Source organism: Mercenaria mercenaria, chromosome 5 (assembly GCF_021730395.1).
Source record: "Mercenaria mercenaria strain notata chromosome 5, MADL_Memer_1, whole genome shotgun sequence".
Lineage (NCBI taxonomy): Eukaryota > Metazoa > Mollusca > Bivalvia > Venerida > Veneridae > Mercenaria > Mercenaria mercenaria.
The window spans coordinates 97,394,859-97,415,651 of NC_069365.1; the positions used below are offsets into that span (position 1 = coordinate 97,394,859).

Genomic DNA, 20,793 nt, shown 5'->3' on the forward strand with positions numbered 1-20,793 from the left:
TTCTGTTTTCAGGGTTTGGTGCTTTGAAACAGCTAACAGAAATATTAACCAGGTATTGAAAGTAGTTTTGGTTGTTGTCACAGTTCAAGTTTAATAAACATCCCTTAAAATTAACCTTTTTCCTGCTAAATTTCTAAAATGGACAGACCCATCATTCAATTTGGGCAATATTTGAAGGGATGTTCCCTGAAAATTTATTGACTGAATAGCGATCATTGCAGACCGTGAACAGCCCGTACGTCTATGCAGGCTGATCTTGATCTGCACTGGTCACAAGGGCAAAATCATCTGCCACCAGCAGACTAAATGTTAAAGCTACTTGCCCACAGTTTGAGTGAAATTTTTCGACTTGTTCATTTCAACCAATTTTGGCATAGAATATATATAGGACACCAGCCGACCCAGCTGAATTTCAAATTTTTCCCACGGGAGCATGTCCCTGGACCCCCCCTAGCTGGTAGGCTATTTTTCTGTTTCAGTCTGTTCAACAAATTAAAAACTTATTCCCCCCCCCCCCCCACACCCCCGCAAAAAAAAAAAAAATTACATAAAATTATTTAGTGTTACTGTGTAAAGACATATGATATGACAAACAGAAAAGTAGCCTACCAGCTAGGGGGGTCCGGGGGCATGCTCCCGCAGGAAAATTTTGAAATTCAGGGCTTTATTTCCTGCATTCTGGGGCATTTGTGGAGCCTTTAAGAACACCTTTTCCACTGCAATTTTACAGACAATTATATACCCCTTATTTTCACATTTTTATGAGCTTACCTGTTAAATTTGGGAAAAAAATCAAGTTTTCTTAAGGGTAAAATTCTTTGTTTCATTGAGATAATTAACATAAATATGAATAAAGTTATGGTCATAAGTAGCAGCAGCCACATACACTTTGAATGCATTCCTGTTATAAATAAAAGAATACTTAAAGGCAATGACATATATGACTTTAGCTCAGCTGAGGGCAAACACTTAATTTTGATGCAGAATGCAGTGTATTATACTCCACTTTGATTCCTGATAACCACCTCAGAGAGTGTTTAACTTATAGATGTTTACTTATAACATTCTAAAGGGTTACTAAATAAACATATTCTTTGTCTCTCATTATTATTTTATTATTCTGGGGTCTGTTGTATGAATTGATGATTTTACATTCCAGTTTGTGCTTAATGAATCTGTTCTGCGTAAAAAGTTGTTAAATATTTATTCAGTGTCTATCATGAAATAATTGGGTTTTCCTAATAAATGGCTTATTTTTTTGATAGCTCATGATTTTTTTTATTATCATTTTAGGTCTAACAGAATTGCAACTTGTATAATAATTCAGAGACGCAATTTTCATATTACATCATGTAAACGGGATAAACTGTATGACCCAGAAGAGAGCTACAGGACGAAGTTTGGTCCAAAAAAGGGATGGTTAGATTATAATGATATAGTTTATGCCCCAACAGAGGAAGGTGAACCACCGAGACCAGCTGTAAGTTTTTTTGTTACGTTATTCTTAACAGTTTCTAGATAGGTTTGCAAACCAGACTTTGGTTTCCAGTGATGTTACTTCATCGTACACCCTGCAAATGACTGGAACTAAACTTATTTGTCTTTGAAATGTTATGACATCTTTCCTACTTATGGACGTTGATTTCCCATGCTAATGTGTAAATACACTACTGTAAGAAAATATAAAGAAAGACATTGTTTGATTTTGTTTTTTCTATTATTGGTTAAATATGGCATGCAACAAAGATTCTATCACTGTATGTGTGGATGGGAATATGCAGCTTGAGTGTAACTATTTAGGCAGTAACGGGGCTCTACTGAGTTACTACATAAACAGTTACCCTTAAGTGGAATATTCCCATCTTCAGCTGCAACCAGTGAAAGAATCTTATAGTGTTTAACTCATTAAGGATGCAGATCGCATTTATGCGTTCATTTGAACTCTTATCGAGTACCGCATGTCGTATTTATCCGTCAAAATATAACAGGCGTGTATGCCGAGGATCGCATAAATGCGCTATCTGCCTGATAGTACTGTATGCCGTGTGACGTGATTTTACGTTTGTAAGAGTTCAAATGATTGGACTGCTGTCAAAGTCAACCAATGAAATATTTTACACTAAAGATTTATAAAACCTGGAAGCGGTCGAAATAATCAAAATATTTATTATTTAAGCATGTATTTTTAATATACTCACCACTAAATATCGAAACTAGAAAGTTATTTCTAGGTATTGCCTGTTTTATCTTCACATTCTATTATACTGCAGAGACTTTCTTTTTGATTCAGTATTTTTAATTTTATTAAATAAAGCATAAATCTGTTCTTTTATAATGTCATTTGCTTTAACGTTTAGCAATAAATGGTATTTGAGTAAATATAAAATAATCAAATAATGGCTGTTTTTCTATGTCAAATCTTTCTTGAATATTGCAGTTGTCCATATTCTTGTTACTTCAGTAGCCTGTGGAACAATTTTGCAAATTAAAATAATAGTGTATTTTAAATTATTGAATAGATCATAAATTTTAGTATCAGATTTGAAAATTTCAGTTTTATTCATCTGTTATAAACAGATGTTTGTCCCTAATATTGATCAAAGGATGCCTAGATCTTATCGATTATTGATTATCAGTGAAAATCCACAGGCATACAAAGCAGATAAATTGATAAGTGGCTCAGGAATGTATAGGAAAATTGATGCAAGTAATTAAGCGGCATGGCTGCAGGTAGGTATTAATGAGTTAAGAAAATTGTGCCATTTTAGATAAATCTGTTCTACTTTTCTGCAGTTATTAGCTCACCTGAACACAATTGACCTTACGCCAGATAGCCTGTAGCCACGCCTACCAGTTTTCAGGGGGAACAATTCATGCTAGGTCTGACAAACAAAGGAATCAAATGGCGACGGCAGAAATATTTTGCCGGACATTCTAGTTTATTTCGGCGTACGCTACCTCAATTCACACGTATTTCTAAAGTGAAAAGACAAAACACAAAACACGTTAATAATTGGATGTTCTGTAGCGAAACATAAATTCTACAAAAAACAACGATACGTTGTTGTTAAAAGCTGGGAACTGCACCCGAGTATGAGGAATACTAAACAAGGCAGGGGGCCGAGCGGAAAACACGTAAAAAAGACGGAAATCTCTGAAACCATTATAGCTGATTTTGTGGATTTTTTTTAATTGTCCGTTTCTTTTTCATTATAGAAACGTCAAATTTTGATCTCCCGGAAATCATGTAGGGTATGACTATATGAAGCAGACTAGAAAATTGATTTTTATTAATTAAGGTTGAAATCAGACTGTGGATTCTGAATCCTATTTCAGAATAATTAGATAGATTAAATAAGGTTATTTACATGTAAAAATTGTCACTTGTGTCATTTAAGAAACGTCGGATTTCGAAATACCGGAACTCATTTAAGATGCTCATATCATTGTTCAACATTATTCAGATACATAGCATTTAATGTCTAATACTTAGACATGATGTGTTTTAAATATAAGTAAAGAAAGTTCTCTTATTAGAATTAAAACGTGTAAATGATAAATAAATAAGATATAGTCCAAGGCGATGATATAGTCCATACTCATATTTCAAGACATATACCGGCGCATCGCAGCTTAAAACAATGTTTGAGCCTACCAAATTTCTTTATAAAGTATACAGAATGAATGTATTTTTTCTTTTGTTTAAGAACATATCTTCTTTATAGGAAATATGTTATTTTTTCTGGAATTTTAGACGAAGTTTACGCTGTCTATTAAAATGAAATTTAGAACGAAAGCACACACCGAGTGCTAAGTCAAAACTTTGAGCGCCTGGAAAATTGTTGATTAGACTCATTAAAAATAAATCTTATATTAATCATAGTTTTTTATCATGTTTATTATTTGTTGTATTATCACCCAGGTATGACTTAACATACACCAGTGGGAGATTGATGTAAACCTTAAAAAATGCATAAATCATGTTTCCAGTACATTAAGGCATAATATTTACACGTTACCATTCAAATAATATAGAACATTAAATACTTGTGTCGTATCAGTACATACCAGTTACTCTGGTAACTGATGGAATATATTTACTATTGAATAAAGAATACTAGGCACTTTTGTTAAATAAGAAAGTTAATTTTCATAGAATTTTACACTGATTTAAATGAAATAATTAAAACGTTATAACACAATGAGTGCTAAGTCGAATTGCTTTGCTTTTAAACACTCTTATAAGATTTTTAAGATCAACTATTCTTGAGGACGTCCACAGAGCCTGATACATCGTTGACAATATTCGAGGTCTGAGAGTGGATTTGGAAAAGGCGAGCGCTCTAGTATTACACTCTCTTCCCTGTGTCTGATGTAAAGGTGTCGTAACCATTTTGGACGATTTTTCGGTGGTATTTATATTCTTTGACTGGCGAGTCCGGCACTAAGTTTGACTGACAAAATGGCGGCTAACAACAAGGCTTATCAGTTCTGTTATCTGATTGGTCAGTTGGAACCTGTCAATCAACACTGGCGTAAGGTCAGTTGGTTCTCAATAGGAGCTCAGGGTACATCGCTCAGTGTCATATTTTGTCTACAGCAACTGAACTGTGAACACTGTAGAGGTCACAATATTGGCTCAGTCTGAATGAAACTATCGTAATGTTTGTCTTAATGAAAGATCAAGGTCAAGTTCTAATCAGGGTCATCAAAGATTTAAATCTAGGTCACAATATCAAATCCAAGATAACCATGATTAATTGTACAGGTCTTATTTTGTACCCATGGTTGGAATTGTGAATATCTCAGGTGAATGATACAGGGCCAAACAAGAGCTGGTAACCATTCTGAGATTGAATAATTTAATGCAGGAAAGCATATAAGCATATGTGACGTTAACAGGTATGTACAGACATGTGATATTGCGTAACACTGATGTGCATATTAGTGCCTTAAAATATAACAGGGACTGTCACTTCATTGGAGTATAAGTACTAACTTGAAATTTAAGCTGGGACCCCTATTTAATTTAACCCAAACCCTAGGCACTGACCTCAAAATATTTGCTAAAAATAATCTTTCTTTAAAATTTAAGTTTGGTCACACATGTATTATGAACATTAGAATACAATGTATGAGTTTTTGTTTCTAAACTATCTTTAAAAAATGCCAAATGAAGGTAAAAGTGGGTCACTGCGGCAATATAAACCTTTCTGCTGTTGTTAACAATACTGCTATGGAGGATTTTGTGTATAACACACGTTAAATATAGATATTTATAATTAAGGCAGTTTACCTTGAGTAAAGCGTTATAAACGCTTTCCAATTTTCATTGTAAAAATTGGTAAAAACAACTAATTCTCATGTGTTTTCTTAACATATCCCGTGTGAAAAAAGAACAGGAAATCCTGGGATTATCCCAGGACTATCCTGGGATAATGTCCTGAAAATATCTCAGGAATTCCTGGGATAGTCCTGGGACTTTTCACACCATTAAATGGGACTGGGACAATCCCAGGATTTTCCTATGAACAGGAAAAAAACAGGACATCAGAACTATAATTTATTATATTGTCCTGTTCTCAGGAAATCCCAGGACTTCTTGAAGTCAGGATATCCGAGGACAATTGTCCTGTCATCAGGAAATCCCAGGAATTCCTGTTGTCAGAACATTTCAGGAGAATTGTCCTGTCTCCAGGAAATCTCAGGACAATTGTCCTGTCTTCAGGAAACCCTAGAATCTTGTAAACATGAATTGAAATTCACTTTGGCGGGAAATACAGTTAAGAAATTGACTGTTAAATTCCAATAAAATTTATGTGAACAGTAAGAGTATTACGCAAGGATTATCATTTCCTAATATTAAAAAATATTTTATAGATAAAAGGATACATCATGTACACAATCTGTCATAGCAGAAATATTAATTTCTTGGCACATTAAAAATCAGCTCAAATATGTGCACTTGTGGCAAGAAATCTAGGCGAAAATACTAATATTTAGTTTAAATCATCAAATTATGAGCTTCATATTGAGCAAAAAGCTCTTATTATTCTATGATCTGTTCAGCAGAGTGAAACTGTCTTTCATCAATTTGAAACATGTACAGATATCCTTAACTGTAATAAGACATTTCTGACTAATTTTAAAGAAAAATACTTTCTAAATAACATTGTTTTGTAAAATCATTAAATGAAGGAATACATTATGTATTATTTCTAAAAGTTTATACAGAAATAATTTGCTAACTTATCACAAGTATAGAATATATTCCTATTACACTGGCAACACCACAGCACAAGTGCTTAATGATGCAGTTTCTCCCAAAACATGGGTCTTCAACACCAGGATGTAATTAACTTACTAGACCATTACAAGATCATCTTTCAAATTAATTACCATTTTTCAATCTGTATCTTTTAGAAAAAGTCCTGTCTTTTTCCTGTGCATAGGACAATTTTTCTATCAAAAGTCCTGTCTTTTAGTGTTGAAGTCCTGTCTTCAGGACTTTCTTGCAGGCTTGCTAAAAGAATCCCAGGATAATCCTGGGATTTCCTGAGAACAGGAAAATATTTCTGCACGGGATAGTCTGTCAGAAGTTATGTTTCAGTGCACTCTTAAGAAATATTATGAGCATTAATTTTCTGATGCCTTAAATTCTTTTAATTTTTTTTACAATCTGGAGGCTAGTGCCTTTAATTACTAAATGTTGCATTCTGTCTCCTAGTTATTTAATTTAATATATTTGTCGGTTTATCAAGTATAAAGTATTTCCATTTCTGGAGATATATTAACCTTTTCTTGTTGGTCTGTTCTTTGTCACAAGAGTTTGTTTTTTGAGTATTTCTCTGAAACTAAATCCATGTTTGTAGTAAAGTTCATTACTAAGAATAGCTTTAGGTAATTCCATTGTTTTCAAACTGGATGATTTTAAGTTCACCTGGACCAAGCATACAGGCTGAGCAATCTACCACTTGCACCAAATGTAATTGTAAAATTAGCAAATGTTTTGCCTTGTGAAGAATCTGCAGTTATAGTACAATCATATGCCCAGAACCTGTACAATGACTATGGAGTTATTTTTCAATAACACATTTTCATTGTATTTTAGGAAATCTGTCACCAGAGAGATAACATCATGATGTCTCCAAAGAAATTTTGGTATGCAGCATGTCTGGTAAGTTTTATTATGCAGCATGTCTGGTACATTCTGGTATACAGCATGCCTGGTAAATTCTGGTATGCAGCATGTCTGGTAAGTTCTGGTAGGCAGCATGTCTGGTAAGTTCCATTATGCAGCATGTCTGGTTTGTTCCGGTGTGCAGCATGTCTGGTAATTTCCATTATGCAGCATGTCTGGTAAGTTCTATTATGCAGCATGTCTGGGAAGTTCTGGTATGCAGCATGTCTGGGAAGTTCCATTATGCAGCATGTCTGGTATGTTCCGGTATGCAGCATGTCTGGTAAGTTCCATTATGCAGCATGTCTGGTAAGTTCTGTTATGCAGCATGTCTGGGAAGTTCTGGTATGCAGCATGTCTGGTAAGTTCCATTATGCAGCATGTCTGGGAAGTTCTGGAATGCTGCATGTCTGGTAAGTTCAGGTATGCAGCATGTCTGGTAAGTTCCGGTATGCAGCATGTCTGGTAAGTCCCGGTATGCAGCATGTCTGGTAAGTTCTGGTAAGCTGCATGTCTGGTAAGTTCTGTTATGCAGCATGTCTGGTCAAGTTCTGGTAGGCACCATGTCTGGTAAGTTCTTGTATGCAGTATGTCTTGTAAGTTCCATTTTGCAGCATGTCTGGTAAGTTCTGGTATGCAGCATGTCTGGTAAGTTCCATTATGCAGCATGTCTGGTAAGTTCCAGTATTCAGCATGTCTGGTAAGTTCTGGTATGCAGCATGTCTGGTAAGTTCCGGTTATAATGCAGCATGTCTGGTAAGTTCGGGTATGCAGTATGTCTGGTTAAGTTTTGATGGGCAGCATGTCTGCTTAGTTTTGGTATGCAGCATATCTGCTAGATTCAGGTATGCAGCATTTCTGCTAAATTCAGGTATGCAGCATGTCTGGTATGTTCTGGTATGCAGCATGTCTGGTAAGTTCCGGTATTCAGCATGTCTGGTAAGCTCAAGTATGCAGCATGTCTGTTAAGTTCTAGTATGCAGCATGTCTGGTAAGTTCCGGTTTGCAGCATGTCTGGTAAGTTTGGGTATGCAGTATGTCTGGTTAAGTTTTGATGGGCAGCATGTCTGCTTAGTTTTGGTATGCAGCATGTCTGCTAGATTCAGGTATGCAGCATTTCTGATAAATTCAGGTATGCAGCATGTCTGCTAAATTCAGGTATGCAGCATGTCTGTTAAATTCAGGTATGCAGCATATCTGGTTAATTTTTGTAGGCAACATACCTGGTTAGTTCTAGATGCAGCAATTGTTGCAAGTTATGGTATGTATATATGAGTAAAGGTTGATGATTGTATATCGTAATGCAGAATACTGTTGTTTCAGCAGATCCTTTAGTTTATACTGAGATAGTTTAAAGTTTATATTTTATTCTAATTTATGACTAACAATGCTCTAATCATCACAAAAATATTATGTTGACATTATGTCGACATAGGGTTTAGCGCCATGTACGCTTCTTATGTTTCTTCATATTTGATAAAATATTTTGCTTATTAATAAAAACATGTTCCGAATGAAATGTCACATACATGTAGCATTTAACTGTTTTAATAGATTTACACACACACTAAGTTTATTAGCTTTGCAGAATAATTCACTATCATTCACGTCCTAGTGGAACTATTCCGAAAGACATATTACCATTTCCAGTCCTGGTGTGTATAAACAAAGGAGCGTGGTGACTTACCATTTCGAAATAATTTGTAGCAAAATCGTGTTTGAACACTATTTATACACACAATTTTAGCCTAGTAAATTATTCACATGTAGTAAGGGTCCAAAATGGAAGCATTTACCACCCTTTACTAAATGTTTCGGCTATTTTAGCTTGTCTGATTTTTGAAAAAAATCTATGAGGTATTACCATCACTTCATTGTCGGCGTTGGTAAAAGTTTTTGTTTAGGTCCATCGTTTAAAGCTACAGCTTTGAAACTTTGCACACTTGTTTATCATTATTAGATGACTATATTAGCCAAGAACCATAACTCTGCTATGCATCTTGTCAGAATTACGGCCATTTTTGTACTTAAAAATTGAGTTTCTTGGTTAAAATTTTTGCTTCAGTCCACTTTTTCCCAAAAGCTATAAGAGCTGCAGTTGAGACTTTGCACCCTTGTTTATCCTCATAGATGAATAAGTAGACTAAAAATCATAACTCTGACCTTCATTTTATCAGAATTATGGCCCGTTTTGTACTTATAAAATCTGAACTATAACTCTGTTTCTAACATGTTGTCCAGCACTTGCAGATGAGTGATGGCAATTGTAGGCGGTGCTCTAGTTTAATGTTCATGTTCCTTTGCTTTCCAGGTTAGAGGTCTGTCAATTGATGAGGCAATCAAACAGTGTGATTTCAGTAAGAGACTTGCCCCAAAGATTGTTAAAGAGGTAATACATATATGAGTGACTGTGTTTTACTGCATAATTTTATATATGTATGTAAAGCAAATTTGAATATAGTTATGAAAAGTGTGCTATATAAATTTGGTAAGATATATCGCTGTAACAACTAACTGTAATGGATTTAAACCTCACATACATGTATAATTATTTTGCTTTGATCATCTGATGTGTAATACACAGTTATCATAACTCTATTTTACTTTTTACAAGCTACCGTATGCGCCACCTTTGCTTTTGGTTTAATTCTTGTACATGTATTACCTCAGTAACCACTAGTAAGAATGAATGGAAACTTCACACTTATGTTCACTGTGATGATCTGACATGCAGTGCTCTACAGTGCTTAGCTGCTTTATTCGTGTAACAATTTTTAAGTGTTTTCTGTTAAATCAGTTTAATAACATCACAAGAGGGGAAAGTTTCACGATTGTGATGTACCAACAGTGATTTTGCTGCATATAACGTCACAGTTTCAGCATTCTTTGTTTATAGGTAGTCAGATCAGATGATGTTAGCAAAGTAAACTACATCTAGTGATATTAGTGTCATACGTTCAATTTCAGTACATCCAAATTTGTTTTCCTGTTAAACAAAGAAGACTGAAATTGTGTGTTATCATGCATTCATTCATTTTTAGCTCGAGTATTCGAAGAATAAGTAGAGCTATCCTACTCACCACGGCGTCGACGTCGGCGTCGGCGTCACACCCTGGTTAAGTTTTTCGTACCAGTCCACATTTTGACAAAGTCTTTTGAGATAAAGCTTTGAAACTTTCAACACTTGTTTACCATCACCATGTCCAGTTATAGGCAAGAGTACATAACTCTGTCAAGCATTTTGACTGAATTATGGCCCCTTTTGACTTAGAAATCTTGGTTAAGTTTTTCGTACCAGTTCATATTTTGACAAAGTCTTTTGAGATAAAGCTTTGAAACTTTCAACACTTGTTTACCATCACCATGTTCAGTTGTAGGCAAGAGTACATAACTCCATCAAGCATTTTGGTTGAATTATGGCCCCTTTTTGACTTAGAAATCTTGGTTATGTTTTTCGTACCAGTCCACATTTTGACAAAGTCTTTTGAGATAAAGCTTTGAAACTTTCAACACTTGTTTACCATCACAATGTCCAGTTGTAGGCAAGAGTACATAACTCCATCAAGCATTTTGACTGAATTATGGCCCCTTTTGACTTAGAAATCTTGGTTAAGTTTTTCGTACGAGTTTATATTTTGTGTAAAGTGTTTGACATATGGCTTTGAAACTTTTATATCTTGTTCAGTATAATAGTCTCTATCAATATGCAAGAGTACGTAACTCTGTCATCTTTTTTGGCTGAATTATGGCCCTTTTTGAACTTGGAAATTGGTTCTGTTTTGTAAATGTCCATGTTTTGTCAAGACTATTTGACATATGGCTTTTGAATTTTAAACACTTGTTTATCATTATGATTTCCATCTGTAGGCAAGAGTACATAACTCTGACAATTATTTTGACTGAATTATGGCCCTTTTTGGACTTTGAAATTTGTTCAGTTTTTCTTACAAGTCAGCGTTTTGTCAAAACTGTTTGAACTGTGGCTTTGAAACTTTTAACACTAGTTTATCAACATGATTTCCATCTGTAGGCAAGAGTACATAACTCTGTCAACTATTTTGACTGAATTATGGCCCTTTTTGGACTTAGAAAATTATTTAAATTTTTCATATAAGTCCATGTTTTGCCTAACATATAACTTAACATATTTGCTATCATGGTCACACATTGCCATTTAGTGCAAGACTTATCGAAATCCACAAGTACAGGAACATTTTTTGTTTAATCCATTTTTTTGTTTAGTCTGAAAATCTATGGAAATATTTTGACCCCATTCTTCAATCAATTCTTCGAATAGTCAAGCGCGCTGTCATCCGACAGCTCTTGTTAACTCACCTGAGCAATGCTTAGGTGAATTATTGTGATCGCTCAATGTCTAGGGCCCGTCATCTGTCGTCTGTTGACGTTTAGCTTGTGTATGCGATAGAGGCTGTATTTTCCAATTGATCTTCATGAAATTTGGTCAGAATGATTGCCTTGATGAATTCCAGGTCGAGTTCGAATATGGGTCATCTAGGATCAAAAACTAAGTCACTAGGTCAAATCAAAGAAAAACCTTGTGTATGCGATAGAAGCAGTATTTTTCAATTGATCTTCATGAAATTTAGTCAGAATGTTTGCCTTGATGTAATCTAGGTCAGATTCGAATGTGGGTCATCTGGCTTCAAAACGTAGGTCACTAGGTCAAATAAAAAAACTTGTGTAGGCGATAGAGTCTGTACTTTTCAATTGATCTTCATGAAATAAAGTCAGAATGATTGCCTTGATAAAATCTAGTCTGAGTTTGAATATGGGTCATCTGGGATCAAAAAGTAAGTTACTAGGTCAAATCAAAGAAAAACATTTTGTATGCGATAGAGGCTGTATTTTTTAATTCATCTTCATGAAATTTGGTCAGAATGTTTGCCTTGATGAAATCTAGATAGAGTTTGAATATGGGTTATCATGGGGTAAAAAAGTAAGTCACTATGTCATATCAAAGAAATAACATGTATGTGATAGAAGCTGTATTTTCCAATTGATCTTCATGAAATTTGGTCAGAATGATTGCCTTGATAAAATCTAGATGGAGTTCAGATATGGGTCATCTGGGGTCAAAAACTAGGTAACTAGGTCAAATCAAAGAAAAACCTTGTGTATGCGATAGAAGCAGTAGTTTTCAATTGATCTTCATGAAATTTAGTCAGAATGTTTGCCTTGATGAAATCTTGGTCAGATTCGAATATTGGTCATCTGGGTTCAAAAAGTAGGTAGCTAGGTCAAATAAAAAAACCTTGTGTATGCGATAGAGGCTGTACTTTTCAAGTAATCTTTATGAAATTAATATATAAATATTAACATTTGTTGTGCACGGCATAAACATTGAGAATTTGAACTGTCTATCACTATTTCCAGCATATTTTAAGATAATTTTGTTTGTACATGGCATATTTGTTGTGCACGGCATAAACATTGAGAATTTGAACTGTCTATCACTATTTCCAGCATATTTTAAGATAACTTTGTTTGTACATGGCATATTTGTTGTGCACGGCATAATCTTTGAGAATATGGACAACCTGTCACTATTTCCAGCATATTTTAAGATAACTTTGTTTGTACATGGCATATTTGTTGTACATACCATAATCTTTGAGAATATGAACTACCTACCGGTATCACTATTTCCAGCATATTTTAAACTTTGCACATGACATATTTGTTGAGAATATGATTTACCTGCCACTAATTTCAGCATATTTTAGGTAACTGTGTCTGTTTATTTGTTGACAACAGGATTTACATGTGCCAAGCACTAGTTCCAGCATATTTAGAGATTATTTTGTACACAGCATATTTGTACAAAGACATTACAAAATTAAAACATTCACAAATATATTTCAGGTTCTTTTAGAAGCTCAGGAGATGGCTGTTCATGACTTTAATGTAGAATTTCAATCGAACCTTTGGATTGGTAAGTGTTAAGCAGTTTTAAAGAGTAGATTGATATAAGTTTTTAGCTCCACTACTTAAAGAAAAGCAAGAGCTGTTCAACTCACAAAGTAGTTGTGTCACCTTTACCTTAATAAACAACATTTTTGGTCCTATAGCCCAAATAAATGACCCATTTTCGTTCATATTCACATTTTGCACACCTTGTGGCAAGACCTACAAACTGACCTACATATAGGGGAACTTGACCCATATAATTATGATCATCTCTTAAAACCTCAAGAAACAACATTCTTAATCATACATCGGAGGGGTGTGATTTTGTGTTTTCAAAACACAGCTCCTTGTTATAATTGTTATATACATGTAAGTCTTACTAACTGTTGTTAGACTAGGAAGCTCTGAAAAAGTGGAGCTTGTTCTCTTATTGACAGTTCTTGTTTTTATGAGCTTTTGTGATCTCGCAGCGTCCGTAGTCAGTACGTAAACTTTTGCTTGTGACCACTCTAGAGGATCTTTATGAAAATTGGTCAGAATGTTCACCTTGATGATTTCTAGGTCAAGTTCATAACTGGGTCACATGCGGTCAAAAACTAGGTCAGTAGGTCTAAAAATAGAAAACCCTTGTGACCTCTCTAGAGGCCATATTTCTCAATAGATCTTCATGAAAATTGGTCAGAATGTTCACATTGATGATATCTAGGTCAAGTTTGAAACTGGGTCACGTGCAGCAAAAACTAGGTCAGTAGGTCTAACAATAGAAAAACCTTGTGACCTCTCTAGAGGCCATATTTCTCAATGGTTCTTCATGAAAATTGGTCAGAATGTTCATCTTGATGATGTCTAGTTCAGGTTCGAAACTGAGTCATGTGCGGTCCAAAACTAGGTCAGTAGGTCTAAAAATAGAAAAACCGTGTGACCTCTCTAGAGGCCATATTTTTCATGGGATCTGTATGAAAGTTGGTCTGAATGTTCATCTTGAGGATATCTAGGTCAAGTTCGAAACTGGATCAACTGCGATCAAAAACTAGGTCAGTAGATCTAAAAATAGAAAAACCTTTTGACCTCTCTATAGGCCATATTTTTCAATGGATCATTATGAAAGTTGGTGAGAATGTTCACCTTGATGATATCTAGGTCATGTTCGAAACTAGGTCACGTGCAGTCAAAAACTAGGTCAGTCGGTCTAAAAATAGAAAAACTTTGTGACCTCTCTAGAGGCCATATTTTTCATGAGATCTTCATGAAAATTGGTGAGAATGTTCACTTTGATGATATCTAGGTCAAGTTTAAAACTGGGTCACGTGCCTTCAAAAACTAGGTCATTAGGTCAAATAATAGAAAAACCTTGTGACCTCTCTAGAGGCCATATTTTTCAATGGATCTTCATGAAAATTGGTCAGAATTTTTATCTTGATGATATCTAGGTCAAATTCAAAACTGGGTCACGTGAGCTCAAAAACAGGTCACTGTGTCAAGTAATAGAAAATATGACATCGTTCTCAGTTCAAAACTGGGTCATGTGGGGACAGGTGAGCGATTCAGGACCATCATGGTCCTCTTGTTTTAGAAAAAAAACAATGTAATCATTATTGGATTGCTCACCGTCTGGCGTCCATTCGTCCTGCATCCGTCCGTCCACACATTTCTTTAAACAACATCTCCTAAACCACCAGGTCAGTTTTGTTGAAACTTCACAGGAATGGTCCTTTGATGGCCCCCTTTTCAAAATTGTTCAAAGAATTGAATTCCACACAGAACTCTGGTTGCCATGGCAATGGAAAGGAAAAACTTTAAAAATCTTCTTATCCAAAACCACAGGGCCCAGGGTTTTGATATTTGGTATGTAGAATCATACAGTGGTCCTCTACCAAGATAGTTCAAATTATCCCACGAGGGTAAAATATGGCCATGCCCCGGGGGTCATATGGTTTATATAGACTTACATAGGAAAAAAACTTGAAAAATCTTTTTGTCTGAAACCACAAGACCTAGGCCTTTGATATTTGGTATGTAGCATTTCCTTATGGTCCTATACTAAGTTGTTCAAATTATGCCCCTCTGGTGAAAAGAGGCCCAACCCCAGGAGTACCAAAGTTTACATAGACTTATATAGGGAAAAAAAAAATCTTTTTGTCTGAAACTGCAAGGCCTAGGCTTTTGATATTTGGTATGTAGTATTGCCTGGTGGACCTTTACGAAGAATATTTAAATTATGCCCCTGAGGTGAAAAGAGGCCCCACCCAGGGTGTCCCAAGTTTTACATAGACTTATATTGGAAAAAACTTTAAAAATCTTCTTGCCTGAAACTGCATGACCTAGGCTTTTGATATTTGGTATGTTGCATTGCCTAGTGGTCCTCTACCATAATTTTACAAATGATGCCCCTGGGGTTAAAAGAGGCCCTGCCCCAGGGGCCCCAAATTTTACATAGGCATATAGGAAAAAAAGTTTAAAAAATCTTCTTGTCTGAAAGTTCAAGGCTTAAGCCTTTGATTTTTGGTATGTAGCATTACCTAGTGGATCTCTAACACGATTGTTCAAATAATGCCCCTGGGGTGAAAAGAGGCCCCACGTTGGGGGTCACTTTTTTTATAAATTTTATAGGAAAAAATACTTAAAAAATTATCAGATCATATTTCCTATACTGTTTAATTATAATTACCGGATGACCCCAAGTAATTAGGAGTCTTTTGACTGTGACCTTGACCTTCTTTTTTGTTATTTTTAGATACAGCCTTGAAATTTGGATGACATATACAGTTTTGCACACCAATCTTAACAGCATAGAAATTTGCCCTGACCTACTGACCTACTTTCTTGTTTTTGAAACTAAGCAAAAAGATTTGGACCACATGTATAATGTTCGATGCAGATTTCAATACTCATCTTGAATAGTCCTAATCATGACCTACTGACCTACTTTTTCGTTTTTAGCTCGACTATTCGAAGAATAGGGGAGCTATCCTACTCGCCCCAGCGTCGGCGTGAGCGTTAGCGTTAGCGTCACACCTATGTTTAAGTTTGAGTACCACCCCAAATATTCTCAAAGTCCATTGAGATATTGCTTTCATATTTTGCATACTTGTTTACCATCATGACCCCAGTCTGTAAAAAGGAGGAGTCAACTCTATCAAGCATTTTGACTGAATTATGGCCCCTTTTCGACTTAGACTAAATGTTAAAGTTTGCGTACCACCCCAAATATTTTAAAGTCAATTGAGATATTGCTTTCATATTTTGCATACTTGTTTACCATCATGACCCCAGTCAGTAAAAAGGAGGAGGCAATTCTATCAAGCATTTTGACTGAATTATGGCCCCTTTTCGACTTAGAATAAATGTTAAAGTTTGCGTACCTCCCCAAATATTTTCAAAGTCCTTTGAGATATTGCTTTCATATTTTGCATACTTGTTTACCATCATGACCCCAGTCTGTAAAAAGGAGGAGGCATCTCTATCAAGCATTTTGACTGAATTATGGCCCCTTTTTGATTTAGAATAAATGTTAAAGTTTGCGTACCACCCCAAATGTTTTCAAAGTCAATTGAGATATTGCTTTCATATTTTGCATACTTGTTTACCATCATGACCCCAGTCTGTAAAAAGGAGGAGGCAACTCTATCAAGCATTTTGACTGAATTATGGCCCCTTTTCAACTTAGAATAAATGTTAAAGTTTGTGTACCACGCCAAATATTTGCAAAGTCCATTGAGATATTGCTTTCATATTTTGCATACTTGTATACCATCATGACCCCAGTCTGTAAAAAGGAGGAGGCAACTCTATCAAGTATTTTGACTGAATTATGGCCACTTTTTGGCTTAGAATATGCTTATTGTAATGTTAAAGTTTTACTCATTGCTTATATTATACTATCAAGCACTTAGAATAGTCGAGCCCGCTGTCCACTGACAGCTCTTGTTTAAGTTATGGTATAGAAATTTGGACCACCTGTATAAATTATTAGCTCATCTGATTTTTTGAAAAAAAAATGATGAGTTATTGTCATCGCTTGAGTGGTTGTCGGCGTCGGCGTCGGTGTCGGCGTTGGCGTCGGCGTCTGCGTCGGCGTTGCCTGGTTAAGTTTTATGTTTAGGTCAGCTTTTCTCCTAAACTATCAAAGCTATTGCTTTGAAACTTGGAATACTTGTTCACCATCATAAGCTGACTCTGTATAGCAAGAAACTTAACTCCATCTTGATTTTTGCAAGATTTATGGCCCCTTTTGTACTTAGAAAATATCAGATTTCTTGGTTAAGTTTTATGTTTAGGTCAACTTTTCTCCTGAACTATCAAAGCTATTGCTTTGAAACTTGGAATACTTGTTCACCATCATAAGCAGACCCTGTACATCAAGAAACGTTACTCCAACTTGCTTTTTGCTAGAATTATTGCCCCTTTTGGACTTAGAAAATCAGTTTTCTTGGTTAAGTTTTATGTTTAGGTCAGCTTTTCTCCTAAACTGTCAAAGCTATTGCTTTAAAACTTGCAACACTTGTTCACCATCATAAGTTGACCCTGTACAGCAAGAAACATAACTCCATCCTGCTTTTTGCAAGATTGATGGCCCCTTTTGGACTTAGAAAATATCAGATTTCTTGGTTAAGTTTTATGTTTAGGTCAACTTTTTCTCTTAAACTATCAAAGCTATTGCTTTGAAACTTGCAACACTTGTTAACCATCATAACCTGACCCTGTACAACAAGCAACATAACTCCATCCTGCTTTTTGCAATAATTATTGCCCCTTTTGGACTTAGAAAATCATTTTCTTGGTTGAGTATTATGTTTAAGTCAACTTTTCTCATAAACTATCAAAGCTATTACTTTAAAACTTGCAACAGTTTTTCACCATCATAAGTGGACACTGAACATCAAGAAACATAACTCTATCCTGCTTTTTGTAAGAATGATGCCCCTTTTTAGACTTAGAAAATCATGGGTAGGACAATATTTCTATTACACAAAAAAAAAAATCAGATGAGCGTCAGCACCCGCAAGGCGGTGCTCTTGTTTTTATACATATTTCCATACTCATCTTGAATAGTCTTAATGGTGAATAGTCTTAATGGTGACCTTCTGACCTACTTTCTTGTTTTTGAAGATACAGCATGGAAATTTGAACCACATGTAGAACTTTTGATACAGATTTCAATACTCATCTAAATACTGTAAACCCTGACCTAATGATCTACTTTATTGTTTTTGAAGCTACAGCAAAGAGATTTGGACCACCTGTCTATTTTTTAACAGATTTCAGTACTTGTCTTGAAGAATCTTTACTATGATCTTCTCACCTAGTTCTTTTTGTTTTTGAAGCTTTAGCAAAGAAATTTGTTCAAGCAAGCAATTTAGGGCCATCATGGCCCTCTTGTATTCAAATTGAGACAGTAGTATTTAAGTTGTATACACTATGTTAGTTAAAAGTGTGTTTTAAAGGCTTAAATGTCTTTGTGTCACAAATACAAAATACTTTTTTTATTTTTCAGCTGACTCATTTGTACAAGAACATTTTAGGTATAATAATGGAATAAGACGTCATGCAAGAGGAAAGGCTAGCAAAATTACTCTCAAATTTTCAACCTATTGTGTTCGACTGAGAGAAGGACAACCGCCCAAACATTACTACGCGCCTGAACCATCTGGAACTGAAAAATTGGAAGAGTACATTCGTGGTCAGAGAAAGCGGAGAATACTTTACTCTCTATAAATATAAATGTGTTTATTTGACTAATAAAGTGTTAACCTTTACTGGATTTAGCTTGTCATGATGTTAGATTTACAAGTTAAGTGTGAGAAATACACATCAGCTTTGCTCATATCAGTTTGGTACTTTATGATAAGCATGCTCACTTAGTTTTTGTTTAATAGTGTACCATTAAAGTGCTCAATTCGATTTTAATCAGCAATGTTCAGTAAAAGTGCTTGTATGGACTTTGGTAGGTGGTTTACAGTAAGTTTTGATTTGTTACACACAATAAATTTGCCCAGATTTAAAGTGGCAGTGTAATAGTGCTACGTTGGAATACCATTCATGGTTTACAATAAATGTTCATTGTTGAATTTTGATTGATAATGTACTATAAATATGCTTAGTTTTTAGCTCGACTATATGAAGTTTTACAATAAATGTTCATTGTTGAATTTTGATTTATAATGTACTATAAATGTGCTTAGTTTTTAGCTCGACTATACGAAGTATAAGGAGAGCTATCCTACTCGCCCTAGCATCGGCGTCTTTCCGCTCCCCACTTTGGTTAAAGTTTTTTTACACTTTCTCTTTTTTCAACTTATCTCTGTAATTACTTGATGGATTTGATTCAAACTTGAAATACTTATTCCTCATCATCATCCAAATCATCTGACATAAGGGCCATAACTCTTGCACCAATATTTCATGAATTATCCCCCCTTTTCACTTAGATTTTCAGGTTAAAGTTTTGATGCACTTTCACTCTATCTCTGTAATTACTGAATGGATTTGATTCAAACTTAAAATAGTTGTTCAACATCATCACCCACATCATATGACACAAAGTGCATAACTCTGGCACCATTTTTTCATGAATTATTCCCCTTTTTACTTAGAATTTTAGGTGCACTTCCACTCTACCTCTGTTATTACTGAATGGAATTGATTCAAAACTAGTTGTTCAGCATCATCACCCTCATCATATGACACAAGATGCATAACTCTGGCACAATTTTTCATGAATTATTCCCCTTTTTACTTAGAATTTTAGGTTAAAGTTTTGATGCACTTTCACTCTGTCTCTGTTATTATAGAATGGATTTGATTCAAACTTAAAATAGTTGTTCAACATCATCACCCACACCGTATGATGCAAGGTGCATAACTCTGGCACCAATTTTCGTTTAATTATTCCCCCTTTTTACTTAGAATTTTAGGTTAAAGTTTTGATGCACTTTCACACTGTCTCTGTTATTACTGAATGGATTTGATTCAAACTTAAAATAGTTGTTCAACATCATCACCCACATCATATGACACAAGGTGCATAACTCTGGCACCAGTATTTAATGAATTATGCCCCTTTTTGCTTAGGATATACTTATATAGTGTTTTGATACATTTTATCTTTACCTCTCTTATTACTTTAAGTTGATACTTTTTGACATAGACTCGGGCTATTGTGCAATATCTTCATCCACAATTGGAGTCATTAAACACTCCAGTGACAGCTCTAGTTTCCTCAGATGTGCTCAGTTTCACTATCCAGCATCGAAATTGTCGAGCGCGCTGTCTCCTGTGACAGTTCTTGTTATTCTGACAGCTCCTTATCTTCCATAAATTGTGTATTTATAAAAAGCTTCAAACACAATATCAATATAATTGTCTACTTTTTTCTCATGAAACACCTGGTGGATGTTTAAGCTTTGTCAGAAGCTCTATAGGAGGGATCGCCGTGACGTCACACACCTGTTTATCTGGTGGTGGGCAAAACAAATGTTTTTACATCGTTTGTGTATGGGATCGGAATTTTTAATTTTTGATAACTTTTTCGCATGTTTATGGATTTTAAAAATTCTTTTAAAAATGTCTTATCAGTTCTAAAAATAGAAAATACAATAGATTTGTATACACACACGATCTCTCCTATATGGCTTAACTGTTATACAGTTTTATTTTCCCATTAAAATGCGAAAAGATATGCAAAA

At 35.1% G+C, this 20,793-nt stretch overlaps 1 protein-coding gene across 2 annotated transcripts in view; it reads left to right on the top strand.

The window, feature by feature from the left end:
* The window catches only part of LOC123558013 (39S ribosomal protein L22, mitochondrial-like), a 34,470-nt gene extending 15,606 nt beyond the window's left edge, over positions 1-18,864 (top strand). For both annotated transcript variants that reach the window (XM_053544404.1, XM_045349881.2), the window contains 6 exons: positions 13-52; positions 1,294-1,480; positions 7,112-7,177; positions 9,492-9,569; positions 13,064-13,133; positions 18,603-18,864. In XM_053544404.1, the coding sequence (XP_053400379.1) occupies positions 13-52; positions 1,294-1,480; positions 7,112-7,177; positions 9,492-9,569; positions 13,064-13,133; positions 18,603-18,823 (662 nt within the window). In that variant the 3' untranslated portion in view covers positions 18,824-18,864. The remainder of the gene's footprint in view (positions 1-12; positions 53-1,293; positions 1,481-7,111; positions 7,178-9,491; positions 9,570-13,063; positions 13,134-18,602) is intronic.
* Positions 18,865-20,793: the final 1,929 nt, after the last annotated feature.